Source organism: Triturus cristatus, chromosome 7 (genome assembly GCF_964204655.1).
Source record: "Triturus cristatus chromosome 7, aTriCri1.1, whole genome shotgun sequence".
In the NCBI taxonomy this organism is placed as follows: Eukaryota; Metazoa; Chordata; class Amphibia; order Caudata; family Salamandridae; genus Triturus; species Triturus cristatus.
Window position 1 is genome coordinate 138,063,407 of NC_140590.1, and position 22,823 is coordinate 138,086,229.

General features: G+C 47.3%; 1 protein-coding gene across 3 annotated transcripts in view; it reads right to left on the reverse strand.

Annotated features, from left to right (window-relative positions):
* USF2 (upstream transcription factor 2, c-fos interacting) overlaps nt 1–22,823 on the reverse strand; it is a 297,619-nt gene that overhangs the window by 123,313 nt on the left and 151,483 nt on the right. For all 3 annotated transcript variants that reach the window (XM_085615849.1, XM_085615850.1, XM_085615851.1), the window contains exon 6: nt 10,541–10,628. In XM_085615849.1, coding sequence (XP_085471975.1) covers nt 10,541–10,628 — 88 coding nt within the window. The remainder of the gene's footprint in view (nt 1–10,540; nt 10,629–22,823) is intronic.

The window sequence follows — 22,823 nt, forward strand, 5'->3', positions numbered from 1 at the left end:
CGATGTGTGCGGCTGTCCACAAACACCAGATCTGTAAGTTGTCCGTAAGCCTGATTCCACTGATGTGCTAGACATTCTTGCAAGGGACGCATTTGAAGTCTTGCATAAGGCACAATAAAGATGCATGATGCCATCATGCCTATGAGTTGCATGAACACTCTTGCTGGAAGAGTGCTGGATTTGAAATTTTGTGATACGAGCTTGTATATTGGCTATCCTGGCTGGGCTGGGATATGCTAGGGCTGTGGAGGTGTTTATGGTGGCTCCTAGATATTGATGTATGTGAGAGGGTTGGAGATGAGATTTGGGATAGTTTATTGTGAATCCCAAGTTGTGCAAGATTTGGATAGTTTGGTGAGTGTGTAGAACACATTTGTTGAATGACTTGTCTTTTATTAGCCAGTAGTCTAGATACGGGAAGACATGAATTTGTTGTCTTCTGAGATGTGCTGCTACTACTGCCAGACATTGAATATGCTACTTACCAGTATGCATCTGTTCTTGGCATGTAGGGCTGCTGACATTCATATCTGTGCATAGATCGCCGCCTAGTGTTGGGTCCGGATGTTTGCACGTTGTTGTCCTGGAAGAGTCTTCGAAGTATCCTTGGATAGGTGACTCCTCCCCTGGACTACAGTGCGCATGGGCATCCTCTCCATCCTCAGATTGTTTTTCGCCATTGTGGCAGTGATGGAGTAGATACAGAAAGTGATGACCATGCTTGCAGTAATTCTGAGAGCTGCAGCTGCGACAGGCGCCGGGGAGGAGGGAGGGCGATATGAATGTCAGCAGCCCTACATGCCAAGAACAGATGCATACTGGTAAGTAGCATATTCAGTTCGAGGCATGTGGGCTGCTGAATTCATATCTGTGCATAGAATACATAGCAGTGCCCTCTATTAGCGGCGGCTACCCGTGCCAGCTGCAGCGGTCTGAAAAAGTGTTTTGAGAACAGCCTGTCCTACAGCTGCCTGCTGTTTTGACTGCACATCTACGCAATAGTGTTTTGTAAATGTGTGTGTAGTGGACCATGTGGCTGCTCTGCATATATCATGCAGGGGAATATTTCCTAGGAAGGCCATGGAAGCCCCCAACTTACGTGTTGAGTGGGCTCGTGGTGGAATAGTTAATGTGCGTTTTGCCTTTTGATAACAGATTTGAATACACTTAACTATCCATCTGGCTATCCCTGCTTTGGAGATGGCGTTACCTTTGTGGTGTGGGGCAAAGGCAACGAACAGTTGTTTTGTCTTCCTGAATGGTTTAGTCCTGTCGATGTAGTACATGAGGGCCCTCCGTACATCTAGTGTATGTAGTGCCCTTTCTGCAACAGTTTGTGGGTTTTGGAAGAAAACGGGCAGTTCAATAGTCTGGTTCATGTGGAACTGTGATATTACCTTGGGCATGAACTTGGGGTTGGTACGTAGTACGACCCTGTTAGCGTGAACCTGAATAAATGGCTCTTGAACGGTTAGTGCCTGGAGTTCACTAACTCTTCTGAGGGAAGTGATCGCTACTAGGAAGGCCACTTTCCAGGTAAGGAATTGAATCTCGCATGAGTGTAGAGGTTCAAAGGGTGGACCCATCAGGCGTGTGAGGACCAAGTTGAGGTTCCACATTGGAGCCGGTGGGTGACTAGGTGGAATGACTCGTTTGAGCCCTTCCAAGAATGCTTTGATGGCAGGCACTCTGAATAGAGAGAGGTGCTGCCTGGTTTGCAGATAGGCTGATATTGCGGTCAAATGGACACGTATAGAGGTGTACGCCAGATTGCATCGATATAGGTGTAAGAGATAACAGATGATGTTTTGGATGGATGCGTCCAGCGGGTTGATGTCATTATTTCCGCAATAAATGACGAACCTTTTCCATTTGGCTGCATAGCAAGCTCTGGTAGTGGGTCTCCTGGCCTCCTTGATGATGTCCATACAGTCAGGTGGCAGGTTGAGATAGCCAAACTCTAGGACTTCAGGAGCCAGATCGCCAGATTCAGCTGTTGCGGATCTGGGTGCTGAACCTCTCCATGGTTCTGCGTCAAATGCGCGGGTTTGATCCGCAGCCTTTGATGCGGCACCACGGAAAGTTCGAGGAAGGTGGTGTACCACGGCTGGCGTGCCCACGTGGGAGCAACTAGGACGAGTGTCAGGGAGTGTTGTCGGAGTTTGCGGGCCACTAGCGGTATCAATGGCGCTGGGGGAAAAGCGTACGCAAATCTGCCGGACCAGTTCATCCATATCGCATTGCCCTGCGACTGCGGATGTGGGAATCTGGCGGCGAAGCTTGGGCATTTTGCGTTTTCGCTTGTCGCGAATAGGTCTATCTCCGGATGACCCCACTGCTGAAAGTACGGTTGGAGTACTGATGGGTGTAACTCCCACTCGTGCATTTGGTGGCTGTGTCTGCTGAGCAGATCCGCCATCTGGTTGTCCTTGCCAGGGAGGTGTTCCGCCATGAGGAACATGTTCCTTTGAATGGCCCACTTCCACATGCTCTGAGCCAGATGAGACAACTGTGGAGAGTGTGTGCCTCCCTGTTTCTGTATGTAGTACATTGCGGTCATGTTGTCCGTCCGGATCAACACGACCTTGTTGCATAGATGTACTTTGAACGCCTTCATGGCTAGGAAGATTGCCATCAATTCCAGAAGGTTGATGTGCAACTTCTTTTGTTGTGTTGTCCATAGTCCTTGCACTGTGTAGTGGAGTACATGAGCTCCCCATCCCTGGAGAGACACGTCCGCTGTCAGTACTATTTGTGGGACAGGCTCTTGGAACGGTCGGCCCTTGCAAAGGTTTTGTGGATTCCACCAATGCAGAGAGTTGTATGCCCGACCGCTCACCAACACTAGGTCCTTTAACTGTCCTTGAGCCTGATTCCACTGACGTGCTAGGCACTCCTGAAGTGGGCGCATATGTAATCTCGCGTGCGGGACTATGAAGATGCAGGAGGCCATCATGCCTATCAACTGCATGAACACTCGCGCTGGAAGTGAGTGACTGGGTTTGAATTTGGAGATCAGCAGTTGTATGCTGTCGATCCTCACTAAATTTGGCTGAGCTGTGGCCGCCAGAGTGTCTATAGTCGCACCTAGGTACTGTTGTACGTGTGCGGGCTGGAGATGGGACTTTGGATAATTCAGTGAGAATCCCAGACTGTGAAGAAGGTGAATGGTGCGGGACATGTGGCTTGCACATTGCTGGGCTGACTTCGCTTGAACGAGCCAGTCGTCTAGGTAGGGGTAGACGTGTATATGCTGCCTCCGTAGATGTGCTGCCACCGTAGCGAGGCACTTCGTGAAAACCCTGGGCGCTGTTGTCACGCCGAAGGGAAGGACTTTGAACTGATAGTGCTGCCCCTGAACAGTGAACCTGAGGTATTTTTTGTGTGAGGGGTGGATGGGTATGTGAAAGTACGCATCCTTGAGGTCCAGTGTGGCTAGGAAGTCTCCCTGCTTGAGAAGCGGAAGGACTTGCTGTAGAGTGAGCATATGAAAGTGCTCTGAAAGAATGTACTGGTTCAGGGGTCTCAGGTCCAATATAGGTCTGAGCGACCCGTCCTTTTTTGGAATTAAGAAGTAGAGGGAGTACACTCCCGCACCCTGCTCGTGGATGGGTACGACCTCTATAGCGCCTTTTAGAAGCATACTTTGCACTTCTTGCTGTAAGAGCGTTAAGTGCTCTGAGGACATAGGACGGCTTCTTGGTGGTATTGTGGGTGGAGTGGAGGTTAACTCCAGACAGTAACCGTATTTTATAATATCTTTGACCCACCTGTCCGTGGTGATGGAATTCCACGTGGACAGGAACCTTTGTAGCCTTCCTCCGACAGGTGTTATGTGGTCGGGAGGAAGGGAGAGGGCGTCACTGCTTGTTCTTGGGGGAGGACCTGGTGTTGCCGTAGCCGCGTCCTCTGCCCTTTGTGCTGGAGCCACGATATCCACCTCGGGTGTTTTTATCATAGGTGGTCTGTGTATTGCCTTTGTTATATGTTTGTTGTGACCCCTGTCCTCTACCTGCTCCCTCGTTTCCGGGGCGACGAAAGGAGCCGCTCCGAAAGGACTGAGTTTGTAGTGCGCCCATGGACTTTGCAGTGTCCGTATCCTTTTTTATCTTTTCGAGGGTGGTGTCAACCTCTGGCCCGAATAAATAGTCGGGGTTGACGGGCTGGTTCAGTATATTGTTTTGTACCTCAGGCTTGAATCCTGAGATCCGTAGCCAGGCATGTCGTCGCAACATGACGCTTGTGTTTATGGCTCTGGCAGCCGTGTCTGCAACATCTAGTGCGCATTTGATGGAAGCGTTCGTTAGTAGCTGTCCTTCTCTGATGAGCATTTCTGCGCCTTCCTTGAACTGGTCAGGGAGATGTTGGAATATTTGCTCAAGTGTGTCATAGTGCGCTCTATCATAGCGAGCAAGGAGCGCCTGAGTGTTGGCTATGCGCCATATGTTGGCAGCTTGGGCGGCAACTCGCTTGCCAGAGGTTTCTAACACCTTGGACTCTTTGTCCGGGGGAGGAGCGTCACCTGTTGTTTGCGAGTGTGCCCTCTTGCGTGCATTCGCTACGACGATGGAGTCGAGTGGTAATTGTCCTCTGATGTAAGTAGGATCCCCAGGTGCTGATCTGTATTTTTTATCAATCCTGGGGTTTATCACTCGTGCCCTGGTGGGTTCTTTGAAAATGTCCTTGGCTGGTTTGAGGACCCCCTTCAACATTGGCAGAGTCTTTACATGTCTTTCTGAGGATGCAAAGGTGTCCATTAGAAAGTCATCTTCGATGGTATCAGAGTGAAGCTGCACCCCATGGTTATTGGCAGCACGTTCGATAAGAGCATTGAACGCTGCAGTATCCTCCGTAGGAGATGTCTTTGCCCCATAGAGTTGTGGATCCTGTGCATCGAGAGGTGCACTGGGGTCTGCAGGGTCGCCCCAAGTTTGATCAGGGTCCTGCTGGTCATCAGGGTCCGTGTCTACATGGTAGGGGACTTGGTCAGCCATGTAGTCCTCCAATGCGTCTGTATCGGAGCGTGTGGGGGAGAACCGGTGTGGATCCAGGTAGGATGAATGGAAGGGTTCATAAAGGAGAGGTTCCGATTCTGCAGGCAACTTCCTTTTTAGTGGGATCCTGAAAGGGTCCAATGGCGGCTCCGAAGTTATCCTTCGGTCCTGGAGAATCATTCTGCCAGTGCCGGCGTCGATGATACGTGCTGGAGACGTCTCAGCAGGTGTGACCGTAGGTTGGGTGACCCGTGTCCTGAGTTGGAACATTTTTGGGATTGTTGACGGAGGCAAGCCGAAGGTAATGTTGGTCGGCACCGAAGAGGCTGCGGGAGCTCCGACCGAACCGGAGCCCGACGTGTCCTGGAGGACAGGTGTGGTTTTGCTGCCTTGCGTCACACCAGGTCGTACTTGGGGCGCCTTCGAGGCTTTGGCACCGGCCAGGCTCGTAGAGGCGGCCGTAGATTTTTTCGGTGCCGGAGGGTCATCGAGTCGGGGTGAAGAGATCACCGAAGTCTTCGATACCTGAGGCTTAGGTGTCGTCGAGGGAGCGATGTGAGACACAGCAGGCGGTACGGCCCTTGGTGTCGTCGGTGCCGGTAGCCGAGCAGGTTTGTCGGTGCCGATGGCTTTTTTCCGTTTGTCGACTCCAACGTCGCCCGCCTCAAGTTCGGCACCGAAGTCCCTCTTTGTGCGGTCGGTGCCGACGCGGTGCGCTGGCGTCGAAGGCCTCGATCCGACCAGCGCTACTTTAAGTTTCGGTTTCGGTGGGACCTGAGCAGCTTTCGGTTTCGGTTTTGTGATAGGGAAACCAGCCTGTTTATGTAGTAATGGCTGCCGCTGAACGTCCGAGGCCGGGCCCGAGGGCGGGGCCGAAGAACTGCGGGATGGGTCTCGGGTAAGGCCCGAAGGCGATCCCTCGACCGGAGCCATAGGCTGTGGCACTGGTGTTTGAACGGTTTGAACAGGTAGGCCTTGTTCATCATTGGAGCTACTTTCTTCGGCCCCGAAGGCCTCCTCGTCGTCTCCTACCTCGGTGTCGTCTTCACCTCTGTGGAAGAGTGACTCGTCTTCCTCGTCCGATCCGGGTTCGTGTTCGGAAACGGGACTGGAGGGCAAGACTTCCAATTCCTCGACGTCCTCGGCCTCGCCGAAGATGTCTGTCGGGGCCGGTGCCGCGTGCTGCGCCTCGAGTCTCGCCGCTCGTCGATTCCGCAGAGTCTTCTTCGAGCGGAACCGGGCACAGGCCATGCATGTTGATTCGTCGTGGTCCGGCGAAAGGCATTTGTTGCACACCGGATGGACGTCGATGTGTGGGTACTTCGCATTGCATACCGGACACCTTTTGAACGGCGTCCTGGATTTCATCGTCGAAGTCGTCGATGGACAGGTAAATGCGAAAGCAGTCGGTGCTGAAAGTTAGTAAACTAACAAATTCTATCGAAACCCGATCGATAAACAGTACCGACGCGAACTAAAGGCCTTTTGGCCTCGAAAAAATATTTTCCTAACTTGAGCTAAGATAGCACATCCGAACCCAATGGCGGAAAAAAACAATCTGAGGATGGAGAGGATGCCCATGCGCACTGTAGTCCAGGGGAGGAGTCACCTATCCAAGGATACTTCGAAGACTCTTCCAGGACAACAACGTGCAAACATCCGGACCCAACACTAGGCGGCGATCTATGCACAGATATGAATTCAGCAGCCCACATGCCTCGAACTTGGTGAATACTCTGGGTGCGGTTGTTACCCCGAATGGAAGGACTAAACTGGTAGTGTTGTTCGCCCATCACAAACCTTAGATACTTCCTGTGGGCTGGATGTATGGGAAGGTGGAAGTAGGCGTCCTTGAGATCTAGTGTGGCAAGGAAATCGCCTTGTTGCAGTAGTGAGAGCACTTGTTGAAGAGTGATCATGTGGAAATGATCTGAGTTTGTGTACAGATTTAGGGGTCTGAGGTATTGGTCTTAGAGTCCCGTCCTTCTTGGGGATTAGGAAGTAGAGTGAATATACCCCTGTACCCTGATGTTCTAAGGGAACTGGTTCTATTGCGTATTTTTGAAGCAATGAGAGAACCTCTTGTTTGAGGAGCGTAAGATGGTCTGGTGACAGGGAACGCTGTTTGGGTGGTATGTGTGGGGGGTAGTTGTGAGTTCCAGCCAGCAACAATACTGGATAATTTGTCTTACCCAATTGTCTGTTGTGATGGAGTTCCAGACAGGTAAGAACTGTTTTAGTCCCCCCCCCCCCCCCCCCCCCCCCCCCACTGGAGTGGAATGGCCTGGAGGAAAGTCACTGTTTTGTGGCAGTGGAGGTGCGAGTGTTATTACCTCGACCTCGCCCCTTGCTATTGTTTCCTCTGTATCCGCCTCTAAAATACCCTCTACTGGGGGATGTTTTTGTAGCGGTTTTGAATGTAGAGGAGGTGTCCGTTCCCATATTTTTGGAGGCTCCTCTGTAGAAAGAGCGCCGAAAGAAACCACGTGGTTGTGGAGACTGTAATGTTCCCATGGACTTAGCCGTCTCTGTGTCGTTCTTCATTTGTTTCAAGGGCAGTGTCTACTGCTGGCCCAAAGAGCTGTTCCTGGTTGAATGGCTGACTAAGTATGGTAGTTTGTACCTCTGGCTTAAAGCCTGAAATGCGTAGCCAGGCATGTCGTTGAAGGAGCACACTTGTGTTAATTGCTCTAGAGGCAAGTGTGTGCGGCGTCAAGCGCACATTTAATTGCTGCATTTGAAATAAGTTTTACCTCCTGGATAAGGTAATTTGCCTGGGTTTTATATTGCTCTGGCAGATGTTGTAAGAGTCTCTAATTGGTCGTAGTGGGCCCTGTCATAGTGTGCTAGTAGGGATTGGGTGTTGGCAATACGCCAATGATTAGCGTCTTGTGCTGCTACTCTTTTGCCAGAGGCTTTTAACAGTTTGGATTCTTTGTCTGGGGGTGGTGTATCTCCTGTGGTTTGGGAGTTGGCGCATTTCCTGGCATTGGAAACGACCAAAGAATCTAAAGGGAGCTGCCCTTTGATGTAATTCAGATCTTCAGGGGCAGGCCTATATTTCTTTTCTATCCTTGGGTTAAGAACCCTGGCACGGACGGGGTCTTTAAATACTTTGGGGCGTGTTTTATGACTCCTTTAATCATGGGTAGAATTTGTACAGACTTTTGAGATTGTTCAAAAGTGTCTAATAGGAAGTCTTCCTCTGGTGCATCGGAGTGCATTGTGACGCCGTGGTAAAGTGCCGCTCTATTTAATAATTGGCCAAACCCCAGGTGATCGCATGGAAGCGATGGTTTGGAAGGATATGGCTGAGGGTCAGGCATGTCTGGTAGAGGGAATGCCCAGTCATCCAGTGGTGAGGTATCTGGATCCGTGAACGGATCATTAGGGTCACCCCCACCCCCTAGGTCATCATCATCATCATCCTGTGGAGTTGGTGTATGTGATGGAGAGGGTATAGGTAAGGGTGGTGTAGGCAGAGGGGCTAGGTTAGAAGGCAGTATAGGAGAGGAAGGGGGCATAGGCGATGTTGCAGAGTCCTTCCTGTTTTTAGGAACTGGGGCAGGTGGTGTGTCCAGTTTCCGTTTTTTACATGGCACCGGGGTGACATGTCCAGTCTTTGGATTAATATAAATCTTTTTCTGCCTTGGGTCGATGGGATCTGGATGAAAAAGTTCTTGTTCCTCAGGAACAGTCTTAGGTGCCGATTTTTTCGGTCCCGATCGAGGTTTTGGTTGATCGGTGGAGTGTTTGGCTTTAGGAGGTGTATGAGAGTCCTTAGCCGTTGGTTTTGGTACCGATGATGGTTTCAGTGCCGATGATGGTTTCGGAGCCAAAGTTGTATCTGTAGGCTTGGGAACCTTTGGTGCCGGTTTATCTATTGGCCTTGGTGTTTTCGGGGCCGAAGGCGTTGGAGCCGATTTCGGTGCCGAGTGGTCTTTTGTCTTCGGTGCCGGTTGGACAATGACATGCGGTTTGCTCGGTCCCGAGCTACCGGAAGGCTTATATTTCTTCGGGTCCGAGCCTGGAGGCGGAGCTTCTGAAGGATGTTTTCGGTCTCGACTGGGGCCAGCAGGCGAAGTCTTGACCAATGCCTTTGGTTTTGGAGGGGTTGGGGCAGGGGCAGTAGTACTCACACGTTACCCAGGAGTGATGGGGTCGTCCGAGTCGTCTGTTTCGGAGAGGATTTGTAGATCTTCGGAATCTTCTTCTGGGACATCGGGGCCTTCAAAGATGTCCTCTGGTTCCGGAGCTGTTCTCTGTGCCATGATGTGTCTTCGAGTCCTTCGATCTCAAATGGTCTTTTTGGATCGAAAGAATACGCAGGCTGGACAGCTGGACTCGTCGTGTTCAGGTGCTAGGCACAGGTTGCAGACTTTGTGGTGGTCACTGTGTGGAAATTTTGCTCCACACTGGGGGCATTTTTTGAAAGGCGTCCTTTCCATGAGCCGTAGGCCTCACGGCGTGGATAGGCCCAGCGGCTCGCGTTGACGTCTGGAATCGAGCCGATGAAATAGATGTCGAGAATGAAGGTGCTTCGATGTTTTGTGTGAAGTTTTGCGCTTCGAAAAGCTTGGAATTGATATTTCCAACCGGAGCGGAAAAGTTGCTTCCGAACCAAACGGCGGAAAAAAAACATCTAACGATGGAGTTGATGCCCATGCGCACTGTCATCCAAGGGAGGAGTCACCTATCTCGTGACCACAAAGACTTCTTCCGAAGACAACAAACTGCAAGCATCCGAGCCCAACACCAGATGGCAATCTACTATCCTAAGTGTGTTCTCTGCAGCTCATATGCCTCGAACATGTATTTCTGTCTGCATCAAGCGATTGCTTGAGCTTTGTGCGAGACTGAGTCTTACCTAGTCCTCCAACTTAATAAGGTAAAGTAATGTTCACATCTTGCAGACAACATTCTCTAACTGGTCCTCATAGGCAGAAAGGTCTGTACATAAATGTGATGGTAAAAAATCTTTATGATACTACTCAAACATACACAAGGCCAAACATCACCTTATTCTTTGTATGTAGGGAGCTGGCTTCTAAACTGGAAACAGCTAGATAACAGTTGATTGCATTATAGCTAAACAAGCATGGCTTATGGAGTTGTGTGACGCCAATAATACCAGAAGAAATTCTATTTCAAGTGTTGTTGATTGGTTCTTCTTCTGGAACTTCTGACTGAGATTTAACCGGCAGTATCGTTTTTTGTTCCATTTTAGACTAATACTCGTCTGCTCACTTTTCTTTGAATAGTCATAAAAAAAACTGCACTAGTGCTCAGTAGCTCATTCTTGGATTTTAGGCAGCCAGTCCAGTTAAACTGACTTTTTTTTTTTTTAAGACATATGGTCATGCAGAATCCTCAACTACATTTGGGTTTAGTTCATAAAAGACTGAGCACTTTTTCTGACCATGCTTGGTCATCATGTTGATTAAAGGTTAACTGCCAATAAAATAGTACCATTATCACATACCACCGACAACAGAAACAAGGCAATAAAGTTAGAAGTGCACACAGGAGTGACCTGGGGTACATACGGAGAATATGGGTGAGTTCTTGGAGCAATAGTTCTCTGTGTTCCGGCAGGTAACACATCTTGTGGGGTCATCATCACATAAAACTGTCCTGAGGAAGGAAAGGGATGCAGATAACCATTGATGGGTAAGGCTTACAAGGCGTCTCTGACAAGGAAAAACATTTTAGTTTCTAGTAACGAGAAATTACATCACATTCAGAATTATTGACATCTGGCTAAAATTGATAAATTACACACAATAAAAGTATTAAATTACTTGTTTAAGAAATAATCTTCTTCGATAGCTTTTTTCCATTCTCCACATCTTAGGTACCCTGAACAAAGCAGTAGACTGCTTCTAAACTTTTGAGAGCTCTGCATGCTGATGTCACACTAGCATGTATGTGTCAATAAATGCACACCTCATTTGCTCAAATTCATACTTTTACCTAGTCCCTTATTTTTCACAGAACTGTGGATGAGAACCAATTTCTCGCACAATGAATGACTTCCAACAGAGGGCACTCTCTCCCAAAACCACCTGATCTTTTTCAGTTTACCCCAATTTTCTCAGTTTTTCAGCCAAGGTTGCGTGCATGTTTGTTCAAACTCTTATCCATCTCTGACGTGTCGATGACCATTTGCAGTAGTGGACTCCCATATAAACTGGTCATTCTAGGCATGTCTACACTCTGTTCTACCACTGGTGGAAGGTCCCCATGGAACCAAACCACCAGCAGCCCAGCACTTGCTTACCATTTCTGGACAACAAAAGATGGTGGGAGCAGGATCCAACTCTAGCTGTGATGCACCTTGCACAATTCCATCCACTCAAGTTCAAAATACTGGTATAGGTTTGGGGTGATTGGGGAAGGGGGAGGGAGGGTAGAGACACATTCCAAAGAACTGTCTATGAAAGCCTTGTGGAGAAAATCAGTAGTCTGATCCACAGTGTTGATGAGCCACATAGACCACACTAGGGACCCCGAGAAGCAGATCTGTGGGAATAGGTCTTGCAGTACAACATGTTTCTGCTAGTAAAACAAATTACTGGAACAATAACACACTACTACTCACCAAAATACCAGCTGCACCAGGGTTCCATGAAAGCACAGGGGTCTCATAGCTCCAAGAACCAGACTGATGTTTAACTGGATTCCAGCTTTCAAAAGGATTATGTTACTTACCCAGTAAGCATCTCTTCTTGGCATGTAGAGCTGTAGATTCACAGTCTTTGCATACTACTGCCATCTAGTGTCGGGTCCGGATGTTTGCTAGTTGTTTTTCTTCGAAGAAGTATTTCCAGTCACGAGGTAAGGGGACTCCTCCTTTCGGTGATAGTGCGCATGGGCATCAACTCCATTTTTAGATTGCTTTCAGGCAAGAGGGTGAGAATGGAGTAAGTGAGTGTACTACAGAGTTGTTCGTGCATATGTGATGTAGATGAGAACTGCAACTACAGTTGCCTGGGGAGGTGGGAGGGCGCATGTGAATCTACTGCTCTACATGCCAAGAGCAGAAGCTTTCTGGGTAAGTAACAAAATCCGTTGAGTCATCTGGCCTTTAGATACACATGCAAGACTATTTAGCAGTATTCTCCCATAGTGGTGGATAACTGCTGATCAGTGTCTTCAACACTGCTTGCCCTACATTTGCTTGTTGACGTGCCAACACATCCACACTATAGTGTTTGATAAATGTGTGTGGTGTGGACCATGTTGCTGCCTTACAGAGGTCAGCTATAGGAATGTTACCTAAAAAGGCATAGTTGCTCCTATTTTGCGAGTGGAATGAGTCTAGGAGGTATAGATAAAGTTCTTTAAAGTTTTAGCATAGCAAGTCTGAATGTATTTAATAATCCATCTCGAAATGCCAGATTTAGAGATCGGATTGCCATTGCGACATGGAGCAAATACAACAAACAGTTGCTTTGTCTTACGAAAACCTTTTGTCCATTCAAAATAGTACAATAGGGCTCTTCTGACATCAAGTGTGTCAAGGGCTCTTTCTGCTACAGAATCAGGTTGAAGGAAGAACACAAGTAACTCCACTGATTGGTTAAGATGAAAAGCAGAAACTACTTTAGGAAGGAATTTTGGATTGGTGAAAAGAACTACCCTATCTTTATGGAGTTGAAAGAAGGGTTCTTCTAAGGTTAATGCCTGTAGCTCACCAACGTTTTTTAAGTAGTGATAGCAATGAGGAAGGCAACCTTTTATGAAAAAAACTGTAAAGGACAATTGTGCAATGGTTCAAAAGGTGGACCCATGAGTCTTGTAAGCACAATGTTGAGATTCCACACTGGTGCCAGAGGTATTCTGGGTGGTATTACTCTTCTTAAGCCTTCCATAAAGGCTTTAATTACAGGAACCTTGATTAAAGATAACTGCTGTCGGTTTTGCAAATATGCAGCTACTGTGGTATGGTGCAATCGAATAGATGTGCAGGCTAGACTATCCTGGTGTAGATGCAAAAGATAATGATTTGTACAGAAGCATCTAGAGGGTTGTTGTTAAAATAGACAACAAATTGTTTCCATTTAGTTGCATAACAACCTCTGGTGGTAGGCTTTATTGCTTCATTAAGAACAGTCATGCAATCTGGTGGCAAATTTAAGTATCCAAACTCTATGACTTCAGGAGCCAAATTGCTAAGTTGAGCTCCTTGGGGTTTGGGTGCCTGATTTCTCCAGGGTTCTGAGTTTGAAGGCTGAGTGAGTGAGAAGGCTGAAATTCAGATGCAGCTTTTGATGTGGAACCACTGATAGCTCCAAGAGTGTGGTGAACCACAGCTGAAAGGCCCATGTGGGAGCCACCAAAATGAGTGTGAGCGCTGTTTGCCTGAGCTTTCAAACCAGAAACGGGAGAGGCGGAAAAGCGTAGGCTAATATCCCTGACAAGCTCTAGACAGTTGAGTGGAGACTTTTGTGTTTGGTGTACCAGAGACACTGAACTGTTAGATGCTGTAGATAGGCACCCCACCCTGTAGGGGGTTGCATCCTCTGTGAGCACAACTTGTGGAACAGGGTCAATGAAGGTCCGCCCTTTTGACAATTTGTGGGTGTTCCACCACTGCAAACAGCGATGGGTGCGGCTGTCTACCAACACTAGATCTTTTAGTTGACCCTGTGATTGATTTCACTGTCATGCTAAGCATTCTTGTAGAGGACGCATGTTTAATAAAGCATGAGGTACTACGGCAATGCATGATCCAATTATCCCTAAAAGTTGCATGAAAGTTCTTACTGTTAGATATTGGTTGCTTTGAAATTGTAGTAGCAGTGTTTGGAAATTGTGAATTCTGGCTCCATTGGGATAGACTAAACCAGTTTGAGTTTTTAGGATAGCTCCGAGATAGGGTTGCAGTTGTGTATGTTGAAGATAGGATTTTTGAACATGGATTGTGAATACCAATTGAAGGAGATTTATTGTAATTGGAGTGTTTTGTAAACACTTGAGATGTGTGTTGGCTTTGATGAGTCAATCGTATAGATGTATTTATTTAATGTTTATATAGCGCTGGCTAGACCCATAGGTATCAGAGCGCTTTACATAAGGTTCCACAAAGCTACACAGTACATTAGATTCGGGTAACATCAGTTGCTAGAAAAACATTGAGAGCATGGAAGTGAAGAAGGATAAGGGGGCAGGGAAGGGGGTTCAGGGAGACGAAGGAATATCTGCCCGCAGACCAGCTGGGTAGGTGACGGCAGGGTGAAGGGGGGAGGAGTCCAAAGCCCATCTCCTCTTTAGCTATCAGGTAGCTCCACCGAGCAACGGCCAGAACGCTAGGTCTCTGTGGGAAAACATTAAAAGACAAAGAGGATGGGGTGAAAGGAGAGTAGAGGGGAAAGGGTAGGGTCAAGGGGTAGGAGGGAGAGAACGACAGACAAGGGAAAGTCTGCCCAAAGTCTGGCTGGGCAGGTGAGGGCAGAGGGGGAAGTCCGCGGCTCCTCTCCTCTATAGCGATCATGTACCTCCACCGGGCATCAGCTAAAAAGCAAGGTCTCCACGGTCGCTCGCAGGTTCAGTGACTAGATGGGTAGGCCAGATGGGGGCTATGATTTGAGTTCTGTTTGAAGTCCAGATTTAGTCCCAGAGTAGTAGTACAGGGCGGAAGGGACCACTGAGGCAGCCATCTTGAGGTCATGTAAAGGGTTATGTCCATGGTGTTACATACGCCAGTCCCCACTTAATCCTTCTCTAAGAGAGGGGGGTACTTGATGTGCACGCTTACTGCAGGCATCACGAGCGGTGTGTGCAGGAATGCACTCCTGGCTGCATCGAAGGTGCTTTCTCCCCTGTGCCCCTCCACCGCTCGCTATACAAGACTATGTGCTCCCGGGTCCCCTTGTTGCCATCGGGAGCTGCTAGGAAGATGTCAATAGTCTAGCAAGATCAGACTTCCGTACCTGCAGCCGCCACATCCATAGTCTCCGCAAATCGTATCACAGAGGTATGCGCGGGTTGAGACCCCAGTCAAGGACCGGTCTCATGGGACATTGCGAGTCAGGCTCGTGTGCCCCTCCCCCTCCAGCCGCAACTGTACCTCAGAAGCAGCCGCGATAAAAGTCCGGTCTCGTGGGATGCTGCAGGTCTGTCTCGTGTGCCCCTCCTCCTCCAGTCGAGACCTGGTTCAGGTCCCGGTGGAAGTCCGGTCTTTTGGGATGCAGCAGGTCAGGTTTGTGCGCCCTTCCCCCCTCCAGCCGCACCCGTAACTCAGTGGCAGTGCGGGCAAATGAGTGGTACAATGTGTGGTAATCTCCTCGGTGGGGGAGGGGGAGAACGGCAAGTCGGGGTGCGGGCCGAGTGTTGGGGGCGTTTCTAGATGGAAAAAGACGGGAGGTCAGAGGCATCCTGGAGCACTTCTTTCGGCCCCAAGAGCGTTCTCAAAGCTCCCTGAGCACCATGTTTGCATCTTCATTTAGAAGACATGAATTTGTTATCTTCTCAGATGAGCTGCTACTACTGCTAGACATTTGGTGAATGTGAAGTGCAGCAGTTACTAAATCAGTAGTTTCTACAAATGGCAGCACTTTGAATTGATGTTATCCTGCTACCACAAATCTGAGGTATTTGTGATGTGTTGGGTGAATAGGGATGTGAAAGTAGGCATACTTTAAGTCTAGTGCTGACAAAGTAGTTATCTTAGAGGTGGAAGCACTTGTTGAAGTGTGACCATCTAAAAGTGTTCTGATGTATAAATTTAGAGGTCTGAGATCTAATATTGGTCGTGGAGAACCATCCTTTTTTGGGATTAGGAAGTACAGTGAGTAAACCCATGACCGGTGGAGTTGTATTCGAACTGGTTCTAGAGCTCCTTTTGTTAGAAAAACTTGTACCGCTCATTCGAGCAGTTGTTGGTGCTCTAGAGGGAGTTTGTGAATGTGAGGTGTTATATTGGGAGGACTGCTTGTGAGCTCAAGGAAATACCCATGTTGGATAATGTCCAACACCCATTTGTCTGATGCTATTGACTGCCAAATGGGAAGAAATTAATGAAGTCTTTCATAGACAGGTGTATGATGATCGGGGGTGGTTATGAAGTCAGTGTTTGTTGGAAGATAGAGAAGTACATGTTGGGGTACCTCTACCTTTAAAATCCTTCTGTAACCGCCTTTGTAAAAGCCTCTAGAGGTGAAGATTGATTCCGTGGTTTATAGGAAGAAGTGCTGGCATCTGTGTAAGTATTTTTAGAGCCTCCCCTATAAAATGAGCTGCAAAAGGAACCTCTCTTAGAGAGCGACTGTAGTGCCCCCATAGATTTTGCTACTTCTGTATCTTTCTTCAAGTCATTAATCTGCTTGAGGAGCAAATACATGCTCCTCGTCGGACAGTTTATTTAGTATTGTTTGTTGTACTTCTGGTTTAAAACCAGAGATTGGTTATCATGTGTGGCATCCAACGCACAACTAATAAGAGGAATTAGAAATTAGGTTTCCCTCTTGTACTAGTTCCTGGCATCTTTTCTGTGTTCTTCTAGGAGAGAGTCTTCCATTTCGTCCCAGGGGGCTCTATCGTATCTAGCCAAAAGACCTTGTGTATTGGCTATACGCCAGTGGCTGACTGATTAAGCAGCCACTCTTTTACCTGAGGCATCTATTAGCTTGGACTCTTTGTCCGGAGGTGGTGCATTCTCTGTAGTTTGTGAATATGCTCTTTAAAGAGAATTGAACGCAACCAAGGAATCTAAAGGAAGCTGGTCCTTAATAAAAAATTGGGTCAGTTGGAGGGGTCCTTTTTCTTTTTAATCCACCCAAGGTGTTATAATAGGTGCACTCACTGGATCCCTAAAAATGTACTCAGCAAACCTCATCATACCTTTTAACATAAGTAATGCTTGTGTTATCCTATGTGTGGTCCAGAATGCTTTGAATAAGAAATCTTTTTCCAAAGATTCCTAATGTAAAGTAACTCCATGGTATGTAGAGGCCCTGGCAATTAACTTCTGGGATGAGGTGTCATCAGGCGGGGAAGGTTTAGCAGGGTATAGATCTGGGTCTGTATCTGTAGGAGGGTCTTTTTCCAAGTAGAATAAATGACAGGAGTCTCAGTCTTATTCCTTGTGCTCCGGAGATAGGCACAAGTTACAGACTTTGTGAATGTCGGTGTGCGGATATTTGTAATGGCACGGAGGGCAGAATTGGACTGGAGTCCGTTCCATCAGAAGATTTACTCAATATTGATCTCGAGTGGAAGTGAAAGAATGGGCTAGGCCCAAAGGCCGCCGTTGGGGTTTTGTTGATGTAACTAACAGTTTTCAGATTTTTGACACGCGGGTGATGGGAAAACACATTTGAAACAATACTGACCAGGGTACTGTGCGTTGCGATCGGAAGGGATACCGACTAATGGTCTTGACCCGGAGCACAGTAAACCACGTCCAAACCAGAGGGCTGAAAGAAAACAATCTAACAATGGAGTTGAAACCTATGTGCACTATAACCAAAAGGAGGAGTCACCTTGCCATGTCACTGGAAATTACTTCTTCGAAGAAAAACAACATGCAACATTCGGACCCAACACTAGAGGCAGGAGTATGCAAATCATGTGCATCTACAGCACACACACCTCAAACACATCTTACACTCCTCTGTGTTATGCCCAAGGCTGCTCACCCACACTACCAATAGCAGAGCACTTTGGGTTTGCATTGAGCCCTGTAAACTCTGGGGAATGTCTGGACCACGTGCACGGTATAACCACCTAGTGATGTACCATATACAGAGCCAGCTTCCTACACCAGGAATGTAATACATGTAAGAAACAAAAAGGTGAGGCTATCTATAGCAACCTCTGGCTTACGGGGAGGTTGGTGGGCAAATGGGAATCTACAATACTACAAGCTACAAACCGATGCTTACAGGGTAAATAACATGCTCTGTTCGCAGCATGTGTGGCTGTGGATACACATGCTGTGCACACACTGTAAAGCAGTAACCCATAGGTAACCGGCAGATGGTACTGAAGTCTGCAACAAAATCCTTAAGACTGTTTGACCGACTCTAGCTTGTTGCCTGGCCAAGATGCCTACACAGCCATGGTTTGGGAAGGTGTGTGGAGTTGACAATGTAGCTTCTTTACAAATGCCAGCTATGGGGATATTTCCCAGACAGGCCATAGTTGCACCTTTCTTACAGGTGGAGTGCGGTCTGGGCCAAGTAAATCTCTTGGCTTTAAAGTTTCAGGTCTGGATGCATTTAACGATCCACCTGGCTATAGTTGCCTTTGATATATGATGACCTTTGTGAGGTTTACCAAAGGCCACAAAAAGTTGCAGGGTTTTACAAAAGGATTTGGTCGGGTTGCTGTAGTACATTATAGCACATTTAACACCCAGTGTGTGAAGTGTCCTCTCAGCTACAGAGTCTGGTTGGCAAAAGACGGCTGGGGCTGGAATGGTTTGATTAAGATGAGGACAACGAATAGTTTACCTGTCGGTGTAGTTTTGCAGCTTGAAGACTTTTCTGGATTCACTATGCTGTGCATTATTCCGCCATCTAGTGGATGGGTTCGGAATTGTAGTATTTTTTCTCTTGTTTTGCAGTTGGTGGGCATCGACGACGTAGTACCATTTGGTGCCCTTCTGTGACGTCGACAGACTTTCTCCGGAAGCCCCACCTTTGGTAGCCATCTTCGGATTCCTATTTTTTTTGTCTTTTGTTTGCATTTGTCCTCCTTATGGTTATCTTCTTTTGGCGGAGGAGGGTGGGTTCACTAGTGAACCCAGAAAAGTCTTCAAGCTGCAAAACTACACCGACAGGTAAGAAACTATTCATTTTGCAGCGTTAATCTTTTCTGGATTCAGAATGCTGTGCATAGACTTTGTAGTGGTTTGCTAGTCTTGTGGTGGCTGGGTGGAAGATGAACTTTGGTTTGTAAATAGATGCTGTAAGACCCTTTGTCCTACTTGTGCTTCCTTGTTCATTTGAACGTGTACACAGTAATGCTTTGTGAATGTGTGTACAGAAGACCATGTTGCAGCCATGCAAATGTCTTGAATTGGAGTGTTAGCAAGAAATGCATTGTTGCTCCTTTCTTTCTTGTTGAATGCGCCCCTGGCGCTTTTTGTAAAGTTTGTCCTGCATGCTTGTGACACAGTTGTATAGCTTGTGCTATCCATCTTGCGATTGTGTTTTTGGTTACTGGTCTCCCCAGAAAACCTTTTGCAAAGGATACAAATAATTGTTTTGTTTTCCTGTATTCTTTAGTCTTTTCCACGTAATACATGACTGCTCTTCTGGCATCAAATGTGTGTGTAAAGCTCTTTCTGCTTTGTCCTTTGAAAGAAACTTGGTATCAGTATACTTTGATTTATGTGGAATTTTGATACCACCTTTGGCATGAATTGTGGATCTGTCCTCATGACAATTCTGTTACCATGTATTTTAAAGTAGGGTTCCTGTAGTGTTAGTGCCTGTAGTTCGCTAACTCTCCTTAGTTATGTTATTGCCACTAGAAATGCTGTTTTTATTGTAAGCGTTGCTTTGTGCAGTGGTTCGAAAGGTGCCGGCATTAATTGTGCCAGAGCAATTTTTAGATTCCATGTTGGTGCTAGTACCCTTTTTGGTGGTGCAATTCTTTTTGCCCCTTCCAGGAATCGTTTGACCACATGTGAGGTGAAGAAGCTGTTCCTGCTTCCCCCTTTTGTGTACACGACAATTGCTGCCAAGTGTACCTTTAGTGATGTAAAGCACAAAATACTTTGTAGTAAATGGGTGAGGTATTTCAGCACTGTTCTCTCTCTTGTGATTTTTGTTGACAGACCTTTTTTAACCCGTTCTGTGTCCATGACGAGCTGGACTCGTCATGGAGCACAGTCGCGATGTGCCCATGACGAGTCCAGCTCGTCATGACACCCACCCACGGGGGAAGCGCTGGCGCTCCCCCGTGAGTGGTCGATCCTTTTTTTTTTATTTTACTGGGAAGGCAGGGGGAAGACCTTCCCCTGCCTCCCCCCGCCCCCCAGTCAATGACGTCAGCGCGTGAGCCGCGCTGACGTAATTGGAAGTTTCCCCTTTGTTCTCCATCGCGCAGGAAGCCATTTGCTTCCTGCGCAACGGAGAAGAAAGGTGAGTTTTGGGGCTGGGGAGGAGGGATTTGGACTCGGGCAATGTCCTCTTCTTTTTTGTGCTGGCAGCTGTCCCCCCCCTCTCTTCCTATTATTCCCTCTTTCTGTCTTGCTCCTCATTTACTGAAAACCGTAACTTGAAACGGTTCACAACTTCTTTCATTTAGTTTCTTCCCTGTGAAATGGATCCAAAAAAGAAAAACACTTGCGGGAAATGCCCTTTTTCTGACATTTTTCTATTCCAAAGTGCAGCAGGATGGAGAGAAATAGAAGGTTTTAAATATGAAAAATAAATACATAACTAAATAAAGCAAGACAGAGGGGTTGCAAAGTGGCCATATTGGTTTTATTTACATCCAAATACATCAGCCTCACTTTACAGACTTTGCCAGTGAAGCGCTACTTTCGTTTTCTCGTCTTTCTTTGAAAAGCATTGTTGTTCCCAGGTGGGAAAGTGTACCATTCCTGGAGGTACTGCAATACCTGGTTGATGGGTGGATTGGAAAACACAATGTGTACCATGGCTCTGTGTTTATGGATGTGGTCTTTATACCATACTGCTTACGTTTTGTAGGGATATAAGCAATGGACATTGAAACGGTTCCCTTCAGGGCCCTGTAGTCATGTCCTTAACTTTTCAGGTAAAACCACTAGCTGATTTCTGAATAGTGAGTGAGAGATCGTTAAGGTAACCATGTTGTTTCTGCTTACATTTCACATGCTTTGCATTCCCTAGGAGTGGTTGCTTTTTTTTTTTTTAGGCAGCATATTACTCTTATCAAGTGCATAATTTGAATTGAGCCACATCCAAGTGTTTATAGCGGGCACAATTAGGTTATAGCTGAAGGCAGTGCGAGTTTCTCTCAGTGGGCAAGTACGGTGTTCAGTGGGGGAGAGGATGTGGCACTATGGCCAGAGCTGTCGAATTTGGGACTGGGGCACCGGGTTCAGCCTTCATGACCAGTCCACCAGACCACTGTGCTGAGGGAGCACATTCCCATGCTAGACCTTAGAAGGCCCCACTAGACCTTAGAAGGCTTGATGTCTTAGCACAAGCAGGTGTACCCTAGTGGTGTCAATTGTGGGTTAACCTTGAAGGCCTGTTCACCACAATCCATACTGAAGTTCATCTCCAGTCTTGCGGGCAGGCCTACGAAGCAGCACACCCTAGAGCAACAGTGATCCAGTCGCTGTGACTGTCACTGAGGTCACATGAACCTTGAGCAGGTTAGGGCGATGCAAACGGTGTGACCTCACTGGGTACCTATTTTGGGTGGGTGCGTAGTGTTTGCAAGTATATTATGGTTTGAAAAAAACTTGCTGCCTCCTTCCTGGCCTCCAGCAATTTTCATAAACAATAAAAATGTCATGATAACTTTGGTGATTAATGTTCTTCCTAGAGAGAGATGGAGTTTTGTCTAGTAGAAGGGTTGACTCCTGGAAAGGTAGCACAGAAGGTTAATGTGCCTGCTGCAAAGAACATGTACCATGCAGATCACAAAGTGCACTGCTTTAATGGGGGGGGGACCATGATGAATGGTCATTTAATGTCAGCTGTAGATGATGGATCCCTGAACAGTGTCATGTATGTGCATGTTTGCATCTTGCGGAGGGGATAACCAGGTAATTATTCACGCAGCTCTCTGATGGATGTCTCATGCGGTTTTTCTGAGTCCCCAGATAGATCATGCAGTCTGTGTGTTCTCTTTTGTACTGCCAGTCACCGGTGTATTAAACTGTGTAGCCTTGGACCGTGTCATGTATGTGCATGTAACTTGCATGATCGAGGTAACTATTAGCGGCGATACTAAGTGTCTCTCGGACCTCTTTCAAGTGGTCGCCGTCCTTTTTCCCCAGCAACCCCCTCCCCAGGGGCGGCAATCTGAGAGATAGCCCCGGGCGCCACACACTCTAGCTACGCCTCTGCCCCCGATGTCTCTTTTATGCATTCCTGCTGCACGATCGTTCGATCGTGCAGCAGGAATGGCCACTAGCGCCAGGGTTTTTTTTTTCTTTTTTTAGGTTTGGGGTGGTTTGTGGGAGCGGCCCCTTAGGCAAGGGTCGCTCCCCTTATGGCCACATTATTTTTTAAATATTTTAAAGTGCAAAAAAAAAGAAAGAGATAGCAGACGATACGTTACAAGAGGAAAAAGTGATGTGTGCATGTTACAAAAGAGTACAAAATACAAGTAGAGGTAAAATACTGCAATAAATGGCAGACACTCAGAAAACAAGAGCAAACGTTATGTTACATGAGGCAATGGTGGTAAATTGTGCATGTATCAAAAGCAAACAAAATACAAGAGGTAGCAAACAATACGTCGCAAGAGGAAAAGTGACATGTGTGCAAGTTACAAAGGTGTACAAAGTACAAGTAGAGGTATAAAAGTGAATGAATGGCTGACACTCAAAACACAGGAACACACTGGGAAGGCACTTCTATAGACATGGAGAACAGAATTTCCTATAATGTAAAGACTTCCTTCAGACAATAGAGAGGGCGTGAATTAAGTTTGGAAGTGTCTTTGCAGGAGGAGAACTTTGAGGTCAGTTTTGAAGGACTGGGAAGAGGGGGTGGTCCGGAGCCGAGGCGGAGTTCCAGATTCTCGCCGCGTTGCCTGTAAAGGATTGGGCCATCGATCTTTCCTTCTTGAAAGTGGAAGGTTCAAGCAATAAATTTTGTGCAGTACGTGATGGTCTAGAGCATTACATGCATATGTGACATTAATGTTTTG